Source organism: Pinus tabuliformis, chromosome 9, assembly GCF_031772625.1.
Source record: "Pinus tabuliformis cultivar Carrire ecotype Pingquan chromosome 9, CPIR1, whole genome shotgun sequence".
Lineage (NCBI taxonomy): Eukaryota > Viridiplantae > Streptophyta > Pinopsida > Pinales > Pinaceae > Pinus > Pinus tabuliformis.
Window position 1 is genome coordinate 1,010,719,816 of NC_142307.1, and position 16,431 is coordinate 1,010,736,246.

The 16,431-nt window shown below is 36.9% G+C and overlaps 1 protein-coding gene across 1 annotated transcript in view; it reads right to left on the minus strand.

Annotated features, from left to right (window-relative positions):
* The window catches only part of LOC149152141 (chaperone protein dnaJ GFA2, mitochondrial-like), a 240,918-nt gene that overhangs the window by 25,563 nt on the left and 198,924 nt on the right, over positions 1-16,431 (minus strand). Inside the window, exons 15-16 of the mRNA XM_089439251.1 lie at positions 250-306; positions 55-103 (exon numbers count right to left, since the gene is read on the minus strand). Coding sequence (XP_089295377.1) covers positions 55-103; positions 250-306 — 106 coding nt within the window. The remainder of the gene's footprint in view (positions 1-54; positions 104-249; positions 307-16,431) is intronic.

Consider the following 16,431-nt stretch of genomic DNA (forward strand, 5'->3'; position numbering starts at 1 on the left):
TACTAAGAGAAACCCTTGAAAATATAAAATATAATCACTTGATTCTTCTTGTACCTTTTCCTTTCAGAGACACCTTCTGACCATGTTGTGTTCCTTGACGAACCTACAAGCATAGCATATACAACTACATGTAAATAATCTAGCTAACGGCCAGCATGTTATAAGCACACAAGTAGAAAAAGAACAGTTGCATTTAAAGATATTATCAACAATTGTCATTTGATAATAGACCAATCAAATTTATTTCACCTTCAGGACTACAGTTCCTGTTAGAGTGGGAACCTGGATAGTACCACCAAGAATTGCCTGAAAAGTACCCCAGAAAATAAATCAAAGTGACTAAAATGTCAGAAACAGGGTTTTATATACTGAATCACTTGAAAATTATTTGACACAAATTGGTTTTAACAAAGCAAGATACTACAACATGGCCATCAAGGGTTTTGCATCCAAAGTTTAACAGAAATAATATTTCTTGCCTAACTCGCTGCATTTTGAAATTGTATTCTCTAAAACTACATAATGTAATGCTATAACTGAACAGCCAATTCTTCCACTTCATGAGAAATCATGTTCTTAAAAACTGCCATCAAAAACATCAAATACTTGTAGTATCTTTGTGAAAATAAATTTGTACACATCTGTCTTTTTGCTGATGATATTACATTTTCATGCTCAACTCAAGAAGGTTTCAGAAACAGCTAGATAATTTGTCTCTCTTTCACAACGAGAAAGAGTAGCAGGTAAGCTTGGTAAAACTAAAGTCATCGTTTTGAGGAGATATTATGAAGACTCACTTTACATGCAACAATCAGGACTTGTTCCCGCACTTATTTGGAAATTCAATTTACCACCACAAACTTTGGTTTGAAGACTACTTATCCACGCTTCTATAAAGAATAGGCTGTTAGGAATCACAACATAGAGGATCTATAGTGAATTCTCCAGCTAAACCTAAACCAATAAAAAATAGCAATGCTACAAAAAGGCTTCAAGAGAGTGCAACACAAGTAGAGTGAAATGATGCATGTGCCCTTAGGAAAAGAATGATTAAAGTTTAAGCACGCTTGAATGTGATGATTGTAAAAATGAGGGATGTGGTGTATTTATTCCTCTCATAAAGTTAAGGCACTAGCCACAAGGAGAACGCTAGGCCACCCTTATCCTAAATTAGAATGAAATATAATAGTGTGATAATGATGTAACTACCCGCTACTACCTACAGATTGACTCATTAAGAGCCTCAACTACCCACAAAGTGGACTGGCACATGGCCATAAGTGAAGAGTAGCCAAAAGAAATCAACACCCGCCTTAAGTTGAACAAGGGGCCATAGACCCAACATTACATATATATCTTATCACAAAAGACCACCATAACACCACCCCACCCCACCCTCCAATGATTACTAAGCCAGGGTCATCAAAAGCCATACAATACTCACAAAGAACGTGTAATAAACAAAATAATAATAATAATAATAATTAGGCTAATGACAGGTCAAAGGGCACACATCCATTCACCTCGTGACCAATCAATACATATAAGTATACAGTCACAAGGCTCATTGTAACATCATTATTCATATATTAATTAATTACTACTCAATTTGTTATATGATTGCAGAGGTCTATTGTCAATCAATGCTAAGCAGAAATATGTTAAATACAGAATGCCTTCACGATCAACAGTAGGACTGAACATGCTAGAAAGGATCTTCTGCAACACAAACTCATATTCATCAAGCACAAGAGGGCCTACAGAAATAAAGTCCCATGATGGAGGTCACTCTGACGCAAAGAAGGCCAAGCAGGAAAGTTGGAAGCATTGGTAAGAATGGCAACAGCCCACTTCAGCAATGATGACATTAATGTAGTATTAGGATCATAATCATCCAACACTAGCAACTCTAAGCAGAATCTGTCATCACTGAAGTGGATACCATTACGTTACATATCTGAAGAGAGTTCATCATTGGACTACTCTTTGGAAGAGGGCTCATTACTAGACCGCTCATTGGAAGAAGGCTCATCCATAGCTTATATATCTTTGTCGATAAAGGGAAGGCTAGAAGAAACCTATGAAATAGAAGAGGGCTTGGCTAAGCAAGTCTAAAGTCCCCAACAACTATCTACAAAAGGTGGTAACATCCACTACAAGACGTTGAGAATCATCAAGAAGTAACTCTATTGAAAAAGAGGAGACACGCTCCTTGGAGACATGCTGATAATCATCACTGGAAATAAGTGAAGGAAAAGACATTGATCAATCATAAGGAATAGACTCATCAAAGATAACCTCATGATGCTCAATCACGCAGTGAATGACAAGGACATAAAGACAATAACCCCTTGAAGCGATTCATTATAGCCAACCATACTCTAGCAAGGAGTACATTAGACAAGTGGTATAGCATGCCTTCCATGAGGCAAGTGGACCCAAGCACTTGATCCAAAAACCCTGAAATATGAAGTAGAGGGCTTCTGCCCATGTAAGCGCTCATAAGGAGTCATACCAAAGACAACATGAGGAGGTGTGCAATTAATGATAAATGTTACACAACCAACCACTATACCCCAAAAGGAAAGCTTCATTTTGTGAAAATGAAGCATAGAATAGACCATTTCCATTGGAGATAGACCTATTCTTCTACTCAAGTCACACAACTCTGTTGAGGAGAAAAAGGAACATTTTGTCGCCAAAAGATGCCATGAGAATCAAGAAACTAACGAAAGGCATTATCAATATATTCCCCCATTACACTAGATACACTTGATCTTCCACTGACATTGAGCTCTAGCAAGCTTTTTCAACTCCTAAAATTTGGTAAACACCTCATTCTTGAATTTAATAGTAGCTACCCATAGAAACCGAGAAAAATCATCAATAAAAGTGAGGAAGTACTTGGTTGCCCCAAGAGAAGAAGTGACCACAAGACCACAAATATCACTATGTATTAACTCAAAGCATTTGCAGACCTATTTGGAGTTGTTCTTTGGAATGGGCTCCCAATGGTTCTTAAACTATTACACATCCTACACCATTGGGAAGGTCGATTTTTGGAAGGCCTTTAGTGAGGTGAAGAAGACTCATGTGCCCCCAAGCTCCATAGTTGGTGCAACTAAGACAAAACTGCCATAGCTTACTTTCACCATGCTCATTAGCCACAATTGCAATGAAATTATTTGAAGCTCGAGGTGGAGAACACCTCCTCAACTTGTACGTGTTTGGCTTCATTATGGTATCCAGAAGCAACAACTTTCAAATTTTCTTTGTTCCCTTTAACAACCCATCTATTTGCACAAAAAACCAGTGTTCCACGAGGATGCGTCCCCCAGGGTGGGGGATGCGCCACCGCGCTCCCCCAAGATCCGAGACGGGGAAACATTTCCCCCACATCCCCTTTCTGGGGAAACTCAGGGAAACTCCGAGGGGGGGACATTTTTCTGGCAACGAAACGTGGCTCCTTTGTAAGGGGGACGGGGGGATGTAGTGGGGACACATATGTGTCACCCCATTTTTTTGTCTAATAATTTGTATAAACTAAAAAAAAAAATGCAATTTTAAATATATAATAAAATTTTAAAAAATGAGACTATATTAAAACTTAAAACAAAAATAAAATTATATTATATTAAAACTTAAGTTAAAACACAAAAATATAGTACTTTTTGAGAAATTTACTAGTATTTCACTACTCAGTGCTTTATATGTTTAATTTTAGTTTAGTATTCTATGGCTATTTTAGAATTCAACATAATGTCATTGTCATATGATGAATTTACTTTTTATCGTTTTTGATGTGCATTGCATAATTTCAATTGTCAAATGATGAATTTAATTTAGATGTTACCTGCATCATGCCAAATGATGAATTGAGATGGAACATTGCATAATGTCAAATGATGGATTCAATTTAGTAATTTACTTTTGGATTTCCAATGCAAAAATGACAAATGATAATTCATAAATGATAATAATCTAATACGAAATGATGATCACATTTAGTCTTTAGAAGTACATTTCATAATTATTAAGATTTTCTATTTACTTATTAACATATTTTTGGGATTTTTTTATTTTTATATATTAATTTTAATGATTTATAATTGTAAAAATTTTATGACTATGACATCCCCCCATTTCCCCGAAATTTCCATAAATTTTGGGGTTGCTTATATACGCCCCCCTTGTGTGTATCCCTGCTCCCACGCTTCCCCGTCCCGGAAACTCGGTGGAACATTGCAAAAAACTATCAATTTGTAAAATACAACCAGACACTGGTAGAGTGGAGTTATCACTAGTTGTTAACCACTCACAATTATGTTGATCCCTATAATCAAAGAGGAGGTGTTGATGTTTTTTCATACGTCTAGTAGCCCTAGAATCTGCAATCCATTCTTGAGTGGAGATAGAAGACCATGGAGTAGTGTGCACAAGCAAGTGTGAGAACTTACTATACTTGTCATAAATAGACCATCATTTCTAACAATTTGCCAAGAAATACCTTCAATGTTTTGAGGTCAAAAGTGATAGTTCTTGAATATAGGTCCCTCCTTATGGCAATAGAAGCATATTGGCCTCTTGTTTTGGGAAAACTTGAAAGTGTTGCCTAGTGACCCTTGTGTACATAAGGAGAGTGTAGGCTTAGTGCAGGCATGCTCCCAGGGAGATAGTTAACCCATGTTTCTCAAGATTACAATATACATCTTCTAAACTAGGAGAAGCTAGATTTGGAAGAAAAAGCATAATGCTGTAAAAAATGATAGCAAATCTTTTTAATGTAGGAAAGAGATTATTAAGAACAAGATCGATGTATTCAAGATCTTCTTTACCTTCACCACCAATCGTAAGTTTGTCTTCTTTCAAATTCTAGAACCTAGAAATGTACTCCTCAACAATAACAAAATACACCATTTGAGGTTGGAGAGCTCTATCTCAATAATATTGATTTGGTGGTGTTCATTGTACCAAATAGTGTGTGGAAAACATCCCAAACTTGTATTACACTTTTGTTGTTTGTGTTATGGATAAAACGTTGAAATTTGTAACTATGTTCTATCTTCATAATATTTTATGTACTATTAATCTTATGTATTTGATGTAAAAAGAAAAAGAAAAATTATTATTGTTATTTTTATAGCATGGGTTTCATGCTCAAGTTTAATTTGTTCTAGGTCAAAGCACCCATTGTGTGCTTCTGGTTTTGTCATAGAGTCAAGAGTCATTGTCATATGGATTAGACCCTATTGGGCATTTTGTAACAAGTCGAAAGAATTTATTTTGAGTCAAAAGTGTCAAAATACACCTCCAAGACCAAGTCAACCTACCAGTGAAGAAGTCGGCCTAATTAGGGCTATTCATCCTCCTTGAGAGCCTATATTTAAGAGACCATTCGACCTCATTTGGAGACTCACTCACTCATTCGATCAAGGAAGAAAGGACAAGAAGCAAGAAGGAAAGTAAAGATATAGAAGGACGAAAGAAAGACAAAAATTGAATTTTCTCTCTTTATCTCTCAAACGTGCGAAGGAGGCTAGGGCTTCTGCAGCTACAAGGACGATATTTTGGAACTATAAGAAAAGGGACGGAATCTTCATCTACAAGCCTTTGAACAAGAAGCAATGCAAGCAAAGAAAGGAGGAAGCCTAAGGAACCCAAAATCACCCACACATGCGAAGTTGCAGCAAATTGCTAGAGGGTCGAAGTTGCAGGACTACAGTGAGGGATGAATTTTGTTGTTGGGGGCCGAAATTTGTCGTTGGGGGTCAAAGTTGTTCATTTGGAAGAGATTTGACTTGGTTTGACTTGGTGAAGAAAAGCACATCCTCGAGAAGGTTGAATTGGTCTTAGAAGGGTCTTGGTCTTAGGTCTAAGGGTCTTGGAATTCGCCATTTGAAAATTCTATAAGAGGAGAAGAGATTTTGTGAGTTTTCCTCTCTAAGAGAGGTTTTAGCCCTGGCTAACAACCTACACCTTGTGTCTATTTGTTCTATTGATCTTCATGTTTTGGTAATTGTTTGATGATAAGAACACTATAATAATAAGAGAAGAAGAAGCTAATCATAAAGAAAAGTAAAAGAATATCACAAGTAGTTATCAAGTTAAAGAGAAATCACTTCAATTTAAGCCCTATGCAAGGGTCTTGGTCTTAGGTCTAAGGGTCTTGGAATTCGTCATTTGAAGATTCTATAAGAAGAGGCGATTTTTGTGGCTTTTCCTCTCTAAGAGAGATTTTGGCCATGGCTAACATCCTACATTTTGTATCTATTTGTTCTATTGATCTTCATGTTTTGGTAATTGTTTGATGATAAGTATTAAGAACACTATAATAATAAGAGAAGAAGAAGCTAATCATAAAGAAAAGTAAAAGAATATCACAAGCAGTTATCAAGTTAAAGAGAAATCACTTCAATTTAAGCCCTATTGATTTCTCAACATGGTATCAAAGCTAAGGTTGACAAAGGGCATAATGAAGATCACTACATCCTTGAAGAAGTCATTGAAGTTCTCATTGAAGTAGTTTTATCTTATGATAAAACATCTCAAGCAAGGCATCAAAACATTTGGCGGTCTCTTATTGTTTATCAAGAACTATATGAAAAAGACATTCACTACAAAGGATTTGAATGAAGGACTATTCTCAGCTCTTACAGGTACTTTTGAAGATGACAACATATGGATAATTGACAGTGGAGCTTCTAGACATATGGCATGGGAACATGGAAAACTAAAGACCCTATCAAAAGGAATATCTTCTCATTCAATCGAGCTTGGAGACAAAAAAAGCTATGCGATAAGAGGAATTGGATCAACCACATTGGAGGTAGAAGACGGAAGAAACATACATCTCAACAACATCCTATATGTCCCAAGTTTGAAGAAAAAATTACTTTCCATTTCTTGTCTACAAGATAAAGGAGATAGAATCGCTTTTGTTGATGGAAAAGTTATGGTATGGGATAAGGGCTCTAGCATTAATAATGCAAAAATCATTGGAATTTGTGACGGTAGACTCTACAAATTACTTACACCTCTCTCTCAAGCCTTGGTTTGCCTTAAAATCAATCCATGTGAACTTTGGCATAGAAGGTTTGGACACCTTCATGATAAAAACTTACCATCTTTAAACTCAATAGTGAATGGCATCCCTGAACTAAAGGAAGAGCATGAAGGAATTTGTAAGGGATGTGCATTAGGAAAAAATGTGAAGAAACCTTTTGGAAGCAGTACTACAAGATCTAAGGAAATTCTAGATCTCATTCACTCTAGTGTGTTGAGAAATAATAGGGTTACAACTGATGTGATTTCTCTTTGACTTGATAACTGCTTGCGATATTCGTTTTCCTTTCTTTATTATTAGCCTCTTCTTCTTCTATTCTCATCAAACAGCTACCAAAACATGAAGATCAATAGTACACAAGGACATAAGATGTAGCCTACTAGCCAGGGCCAAAACCTTTCCTAGAGAGGAAGCCCCACAAAAATCTCTTCTCTTCTCATAGAATCTTCAAATGACGAATTCCAAGACCTTTAGACCAAGACCAAGACCCTTCCAAAACCAAGTCAAACCTTCTTGAGGATGTGCTTCTTCTTACCAAGTCAAAACAAGTCAAATCAACTCCAAATGCACAACTTCGACTTCCAGCTGCAAACATCAGCCCTCACTGCAGGTCTGCAATTTTCAGCCCGTTGCAACTTCACACGTGGATGAATTAGGGTTTTTTAGGCTTCCTCCTTCCTTCGCTTGGGATGCTTCTTCAAAGGCTTGTAAGTGATCAAATTGACTCTCTTTTCTTGGATTTCTTTCCTTCTTTGCCTCTTTAGAAACTTCGACCTTGTAACTACAAAAGCCCTAGCCTTTTCTGCACGTGTGAGAGATAGAGAGAGAGAGAAATAGAAATTTTGTCTTCCTTCTTCCTTTTGGTCCTTCGCTTGCCTTCTTGCTTCTTGTTCTTGTTTCCTTGATCGAATGAGTGAGAGAATGTTTAAATGAGGTTGAATGGTATCTTATATCTAGGCTTCCAAGGAGGACAAATAGCCCTAATTAGGCGGACTTCTTCACTACTAGGCCGACTTGCTCTTAGAGGGGTATTTTGACACTTTTGACTTAAAATAAATTCTTTTGACTTGTTACAAATTGCCCAATAGGGTCTAATACATATGGCAATGACTCTTATGACTTCTTGACTCTATGAAAAAACCTAGAAGCACACAATGGGTGCTTTGACCTAGAACAAAAATAAACTTGAGCATGAAACCCATGCTATATAAAAAATAATAATAATATTCTTTTTCTTTTTACATCAAATACATAAGATCAAGAGTATATAAAATATTATGAAGACCAAACCTAGTTACATATTTCAACACTCCCTCTTAACTAGGGAGGTATTCATAATGGTACAAAGACATTGTCATATTAAAGAGATCTCATAAGAAGAGTCGGATTGGTAAGCCATCTCATAAGCTATATTTTCAGCTTATACGAGTGCATCTCATCATATCAACCAGCATTATCATATAGAAAGGCCTTGACTAGTAGCTCTAAGCCTCTATCTCTCCACTAGATTAGAGCGCAATGTTGGGGAGACAATGATTTATAGACACCTTCATCATTATCTCTCAAGGCACATACCCCATTCAGATGTTCACCTATCAGGGATTTACACATCCTCAAGGAATTTCCTCTTCAACTACTCTTACCTATTGAATGCCCTACCTCATCCTTAAAGAGTATTGGACTTCATATGCTTACTCAATCCTCCATTGTTTCTTCATAAAGTGAAGACAAGAATGATGTGTCTATCTCTCCCTCTCAACTAGGGAGGAGATATCAACCAGTCCAAGCTTGTCTCCCAAATACACAAGCTTCTTATTAGGAACAAATTTTGTCAAATTATTAGCTACCTGCTCATCGGTGGAGATATATTGTAATTGTATCACCCCATCTTGCACCAATTTTCGTATGTAATGATACTTGTAGTTTATGTGCTTCGTCTTTGCATGGAATACGGGTTCTTCAGACAACCTTATGCAACTTGTGTTGTCACAATGTATAATGGTAGGGTCCAATTGTCCTTTGAATAAATCAGACAACAGCTTCCTTAACGAAATAGCTTCTCTACCAACTTCGCATGTTGCAACGTATGCAGTTTCAGCACTACTCAATGCAACTGATTCTTGCTTTCTACTCATCCACGAGATCATAGAGGATCCCAAGCTAAAACATCCTCTGGTAGAGCTTCTTCCATCTGTCTCACTGCCTCCCCAATCTGAATCTGTATATACAATTAGATGGATATTGTTCTTTCCATCGTACTTCAGGTAGTAACGTATAGTCCCTTGCAAATATCTCAATATATGTTTGGTTGTTATCTAGTGGTCATGTCTAGGCTCCATCTGAAATTAACTGAGTATATTCACTACAAAACAAATGTTGGGACGTGTGTTCACAAGATGCATTAGAGAGCCAACCAATTGTCTATAACTTGTAGGATCCACAAGGCTTGATTATGAACTTCTTAACCTCTTCAAATTTGTAACCATGGGAGTTGTCATTGGTTTGTTATCCATCATGCCAAACCTTTGTAGCATCTTAATTACATACTTTCCTTGACCTAGATATATTTCGCCTGGTTTCTTCCAAACTTCCAACCCCAAGTAATAGTGCATAAGCCCTAGATCCTTCATATTGAGTTTCGCTGCCAATTGTTTCTTGCAATCTTGAATGAGACTTTCCACACTTGTTATGAGAAGGTCATCCACATATAGAAGAATGATCATTGGTTCACCCTTCACTACTTTGATATAGAGATTTGGATCTGCAAAACTTTTTGAAAAACCAATCCTTAGTAGATATGTATCCATCATAGCATACCAAGCCCTTGGGGTTTGTTTAAGGCCATAAAGTGCCTTCTTTAGCCTGCAGACATGAGTTTCCTTACTATGTACTTCAAATCCCAAGGGTTGCTCAATATATACTTCTTCATCAATGGTGCCATTCAGGAAAGTTGTCTTCACAACTGTTTGATGGATGTTCCATACCATAGTTGCTGCCAAAACGATTAATGATCTTATTGATGTGTATATTTTTGTTGGAGCAAATGTCTCTTCATAGTCAATACCTTCTTTTTGAGAGAAACCCGTAGCCACAAACCTTGCATTGTACTTGTCCATGTTTCCATTTGTTGCATGCTTAATTTTGTAGAGCCATTTGGAAGTTACAACAGATTTGTCATTCGACCTAGGAACGATTTCCCAAACTCCATTTTTCATTATCGACTAATATTCTTCTTTCGTGGCATCTTTCCATTCTTGATGTTTGATAGTTTCTTCAAAAGAGGATGGTTCTGCTTCAATAAATTTTGTCATATAGGTTGCATAACCTGAATATATTTTAGGCTTTTTACTTTCCCTAAATGTTCATTTAGCTGCAATGTGTCCTTCTGCTTCTTGAAGAGTAGATGTTAACCAAGCGCGTCTCTTACGAGATTCAGGTATTATGACTTGCGGCACAAGTTCACTGGGACCTTCTTCTTTATGATTCGATATAGTATCTTCTTCTTCCCTTGGACATTCTTCAAATATTGGTAGATCTTCATCATCATAATCAATAGGGGGATCTTTAGACTTCTTGTAGGCAATGTTTTCATCAAAAATCACATCTCTACTTACTTCAATTCGATGACCTTCCTTAACGTAGATTATGCCTTTGATGAGGCACTATAACCAACAAATATGTCCTTCATGCTTGTAGGATCCAATTTCTTCCTTTTGTCTTTTGGAATGTGAATGTAGGCAGGGCATCCAAATATTCGAAGATGATCTACACTAGGCTTTCTTCTGGTAAATGCTTCTTCAGGAGGCGTGTTGTAAAGTATCTTATGACTTCAATATTGAATATAGACTGTTGTTTTGGATGCTTCACCCCACAGCAATTGAGGTAAGTCTTGATCATGTAACATAGCTCTAATGCATTCTTCAATTGTACGATTCTTTCTTTCTGCTACCCCATATTGTTTCGGATTGTATGGAACTATCAGCTCCCTCTTAATTCCAGCCTCCGTATAGAAAGCAATGATTTCTTTTGATGTGTATTCCCCTCCATTATCAAATCTTAGCACTTTTATCATCCTTTCTATAAGATTCTCCACTTCTAGCTTGAATCCTTGAAATTTGTCAAATACTTCATCCTTGAACCTAAGAAGATAAATCCAAGTCTTTCTTGAGTGGTCATCAATGAAAGTTACATAGTACAGATGACATCTAAGAGATTTTGTAGCCATAGGACCACAAACATCAAAGTGAATGACATCCAAAAATTCCTTAGATCTTGTAGTACTGCTCCCAAAAGGTTTCTTCACATTTTTTCCCAATGCACATCCCTTACAAATTCCTTCATGCTCTTCCTTTAGTTCAGGGATGCCATTCACCATAGAATTTAAGGATGGTAAGATTTTGTAATGAAGGTGTCCAAACCTTCTATGCCAAAGTTCACATGGATTGATGTTAATTTTAGATAACAATGGTATGTTCTAAGATTTAGAACAATTTATTTCAATGTTCTTTATCAGCCCAATGACAATTTCCAATTATATTCAGTAGCAATCACATTAACTTAAACACATTGATAGTAAATAAAGATATAACAAAAAAACATGTGTAGAAGACAAGCCAAGACAAGAGGACACAAGATATGGTGGATGCCAGGGACAAATGCCAATGTGGGGAAACCCTTTGATCAAATCTTCTTATTATTCTTCAATAATTCAGCGGAGAGAGAGAGAGAGTACAAATATCAAATTAACTTGCCCAAAATTGTCCTGTCAAATTAGCAATCAACTGCATCCCTAACCAGAAAGTGAACAGTGGTCAAAGCAGCTCCAAAATGTCCTCCAAGCAACTCGGTCAACAGCAGAAGAATTCAACCTTCCAAAAGGGTCAAAGTTAGCGCAAAATAGTTTCATCAACTCAGTCAAATACTATTGTAATTTCTGTGGTCAAAGGCTGAAGTCAAACTAGTCAAACTGTCCCAATCACCTTGAAAAAGTTGCCAATCAATGCGGCCTTCAAAAATCAAAATTCAACCCTCAAAATCGAAGTCAACGTTGGTCAAAATCAACCAAGTCAACACTGCCCTGTTTTCTGAAATTTTCGGCCTCCAGAACAGTCCTGAATTTTGTCCTTTCACATGTGCAAAGTAGGGAAGGTTGCCTCCAAGTTGTACAAACCAATCAAGAGAGGAGAGAGAGAGATATGTGATGAGATGAGTGTTGCACAAATGAGAGAGAGATCACTCTTATTTATACACTTCATTGAGGGTGAGGAGACACATCTATTGGGCTTCATGAGCCTCCATTTGACTGAGGTCGACCTTGACAATTTGTGCACAAGAGAGAATAAATTCAAAATTCCATTTCTTCTTGTCAGAATGAGATGATCTTTATATCAAAATCAGACCTCTCGAAAAGAGGAATCCAATGCAATAATCATCTCCATCATATGAGTTGTCCTAAGGTGGAATTTGGTCCTAGTTGCCAATTTTAACACTCCCTCTCAAGTAGGGAGAATTCCACCTGCCAATCCATCTGTCATCATCATGCCATACAGTCATCCTTTACCATCCTTGTCATCACTACCTTGCTTTGCTCTGCTTTGCTAAACCATGAAGTAATAATGAAGAAGAAGTGATCAAGAGTGAGTCATAAGTGTTGAAGGAAATGTAACTAGGCTAGGTCTTCATAGAAGTAATTTTGATATTTGTACTTATTCAAGAAAAGAGAATTTATTTTTGTATTATTTGTCAATGAGTTTCTTGCTCATTGAAAATAGTTCAAGCACATTTTGAAGTGCTTCTAGAGAGTCAAAGTCAAAATGTAATTATGATTAGACCCTTTGAGGGCATGTTACATCATGTAAGTCAACATACAAGGTCATGGGAACACCTACAAGCATGGGCAAATCCTCTTCTAGAACCAACGAAGTCTACAAGCAGCAACATGAAGGGTAAAAATTGAATTATAGTGCAAACTGTAAGTCAGCCTTAACGACAGTCAAATCAGCCTAAAGAAGAGGGACAAACCTCTATTTATAGAGCTTGTCCACTCATTCAACGAAAAACCAAAGCTCTGAAATCCGCAAGCAAGAGGACATAAGAAGGACGAAGAAAAGCCAAGGTAAAGGGTCTATTAGGGCAACAGAGCAAGGAGGAAGGACAACGAAGGTCAAGGGGATTCTCTATAGGGTTCAAACAGTCATACGTGAGTAGGAATGAAGATTTGACTGTGGCTAGTCATACGTGAGTAGGAATGAAGATTTGACTGTGGCCATAGTGGCAAGGAAATCACAGTGACAAAATATTATGTTATCGGCTTATAAACAAGGCCTATAAAGCCTCTCCATCCAGCGAAGAAGGAAAGAACAACAAATATAAGAGGATTGTTCTAGGGTTTTCTGTCCACACATGCGAAAATTTCAAAAGTGAATTGTTGCAGACTTGATCGCAGATGAAGGCAGCATATTGAGAGACCTCATTTGGATGTACAACAAGGTCTACAAGGTCTCCAAAGAAAGCGAAGAAAGTCCTCCTTATGGAAAATTAGAGAAGCCCTAATATTCTAGGGTTTCCTAAGTTAGACAAGCAGCAGAAAAGGACAAAGTACTAAAAGAGCAGAAGTGTCGGAAGACAAGAGGTCCATGTGTCGAAAGTGACAGTGCAGAAAGAGGAAGAGGATTTGACCCATTCTTGGAGGCTATCCTAGTCAAGGGTCAATGGTTTGGCAGTTGTTCAAATAAGAAGCTTCAATAAGTGAAATCTTACAAAGTGTTTTCCTCTCAAGAGTGGAGAGGGTTTGTCCCTAGCAGAGAGCCAAATTTTGTGTTCTTGTTATTTTGTTTTGGTAGCAGTTTGATGAAGCGCACACATATGCACTAATAAGAAGAAGAAGAAGAATAAGCTAACAAGAAAAGTAAAAAGACTTCACAAATTGTTATCAAATCACAGAGAATCATCACAACACTACTTTGCCCTAGATTCTCTAACACTTATAAAGGTCCTTCTTCCTCTTCTCACTTTTTAGGTTAGGTCCTTTGCTAGACCCCTTTCTCTGCTTTCCCTTTTCCTGCTCGAGCCACGTTTTCCTGTTCCACCTCACTTTTCTGAGTTTTTGTAACAACCCAAAGTAAATATAAAATTAATTTTCTAATTAAAATCAGAATCAACCAATAAGTACATACCTATATTACCTGTAATCAATGTCTGCAAGATGACAACAAGGTTTTGGGGACGACTCTCCACCCAACTGTAGGCTCAATTGTGCAAGGATTTGCTACAACTGGCTACCCCCGAGCCATCAATCAACGTACTACTGCCAGTGACTCCTAAGTCTTAGAATACCATTCTCCCAAGAGAATGAAAGATAGAATCTCGGAATGATGGAATGCAGGAATGCCTCTCATCTTCCTCACCATCTATTAAATAGACCAAATATTGAAAGGGGAACCACATGCACACACTCCATGTGTCTACATGCAACTTTCTTTTGATTTTTAGCTTTCTTGTTTTATTTCTTTACTTTTCTTTTGATTTTTAGCTTTCTTGTTTTATTTCCTTCTTTTGATAGTTTTCTTGTTTTATTTCTATTTATTCTTATCTAGAGCTTTAGTATGGTTATTACTATTTTTATTTTTATTATTTTTATTTATTTTCTTTGTATATATTTTTAATCTCATTTCTTATTTAACATTTATGATTTATTATTTTTATTATTTATTATTAAGTGATTTATTTATTATTATTTATTATTTATATTATTAATTATTATTTTTGTATTATTTATTTCTTTTATTATTTATTATTTATTATTAAGGGGAGGGATATTACAGTTTTAGTGTTGTTCCCACTAACAAGACTTAGTCTAAGCTCCTCCTAAGTGGAATCACTCCACAGTCGATCCCAACTCAATAAGGTGTCTCGTCCATTGATGACTTGAACGAAGACAACCCACTGCTTAGTAAACAAATTCAGGGCTATTCGCATTAGCTCATCATCATCTAGTTTATCTCCAATCACTACTAACTTGTCCTTGACAATCTCTTCCCCCTTATTCATCTGAGTATTTCTCAGCTTCTACCTGAGAATCAACTTCTTGTTCGTGATAACATTCTGGTGTAGATTCAAAATGGTGTCCCACATCTTCTTCATTATATCCAAACCTACGATATGTGGAACAATATGATCCTTCACTTTGTCAAGGATTATCCTCCTCGCCTTGGCATCCTCCTTGTATGCTACGAGTTGTGCTGGATCTGCTGGTGCAACTACAACACTGGTCGTATATTCCTTGAGACCAATGTTGCACGAAGCGGGGACAAAGAGGAGACGTTTTTTGGAAGCAGATCCGCAAAAGCATCATTTCCTAAAAAGCTAGGAAGCGAAGAGTCTCAAAACCGTCTACTATATATATATATATATATATATATATATATATATATATATTGCATTTATATTAAAAAAACATCCAAAATACCAAATTATTTATAGAAGACTTAAAACCATGTATATTTTACATAAATCAAGATAGTTATGGCATCCATTGTACATCAATGATTAATTATTCGAGCTTCAACCATATGGAATCTAGATTCCTCTTCTCTTGTCTATCCTTTGCCTCTACTTAATTCTCTAGGGATATTAGTCAACATTGCCCAATTTTGATCAAACAGCGTAATCCAAGCCTTATAATATGGTAGAGAAAGCTTAACATGCATGATCAATGATTTTGACTTGAGTGAAAGGTACATTTTTGCTAAGGCCATGACAAACGAGTTCAACAATCAACAACACCAACACTAGGGTACATATAGGGCTCGGTTCTCTTAATTAAATGCCAATCACATGCCCTAATACATGATATAATCCAATGAAATACCACAATCCCATTGATCCTGAAAACTGTTAAGTTTGTTGAATTTTGAATGGGATATGAATTTCTATTTCTCCATATGAAGTCTAATGAGGTTAGAACCACTCTCAAACATCTGAGTCATTTCATGGTAATGTTAAAAATTTAAGTAAAGGGATGAAAATGAAAGATAAAGGAGAATGTCACTTTTACTTCCACCTTCTCTTGGATCCGCTGCAGATACACGCCCAAACCTCCACGAATCCGCAGCCAATCCTTTCTGAATCCACGGATTGGGCAACCGAGATCGCGGATCAGTCCCCTACGGATCCGATTTTCCAGAAATTGCCAAAAAATGGCGGAACCACGGATCCGATCTGCAATTTCGACGGAAGATCAGTGGAAAATCCGTACGGGATGCAGTTCCGCCTCTTGATCCTTCGGGGGCAACTGTTCCTACCACATTGCTTAAGACTATTTTCTTCTAGCAACAAAGAAATTGTCTTTCCAAACACCAAAATTAGAG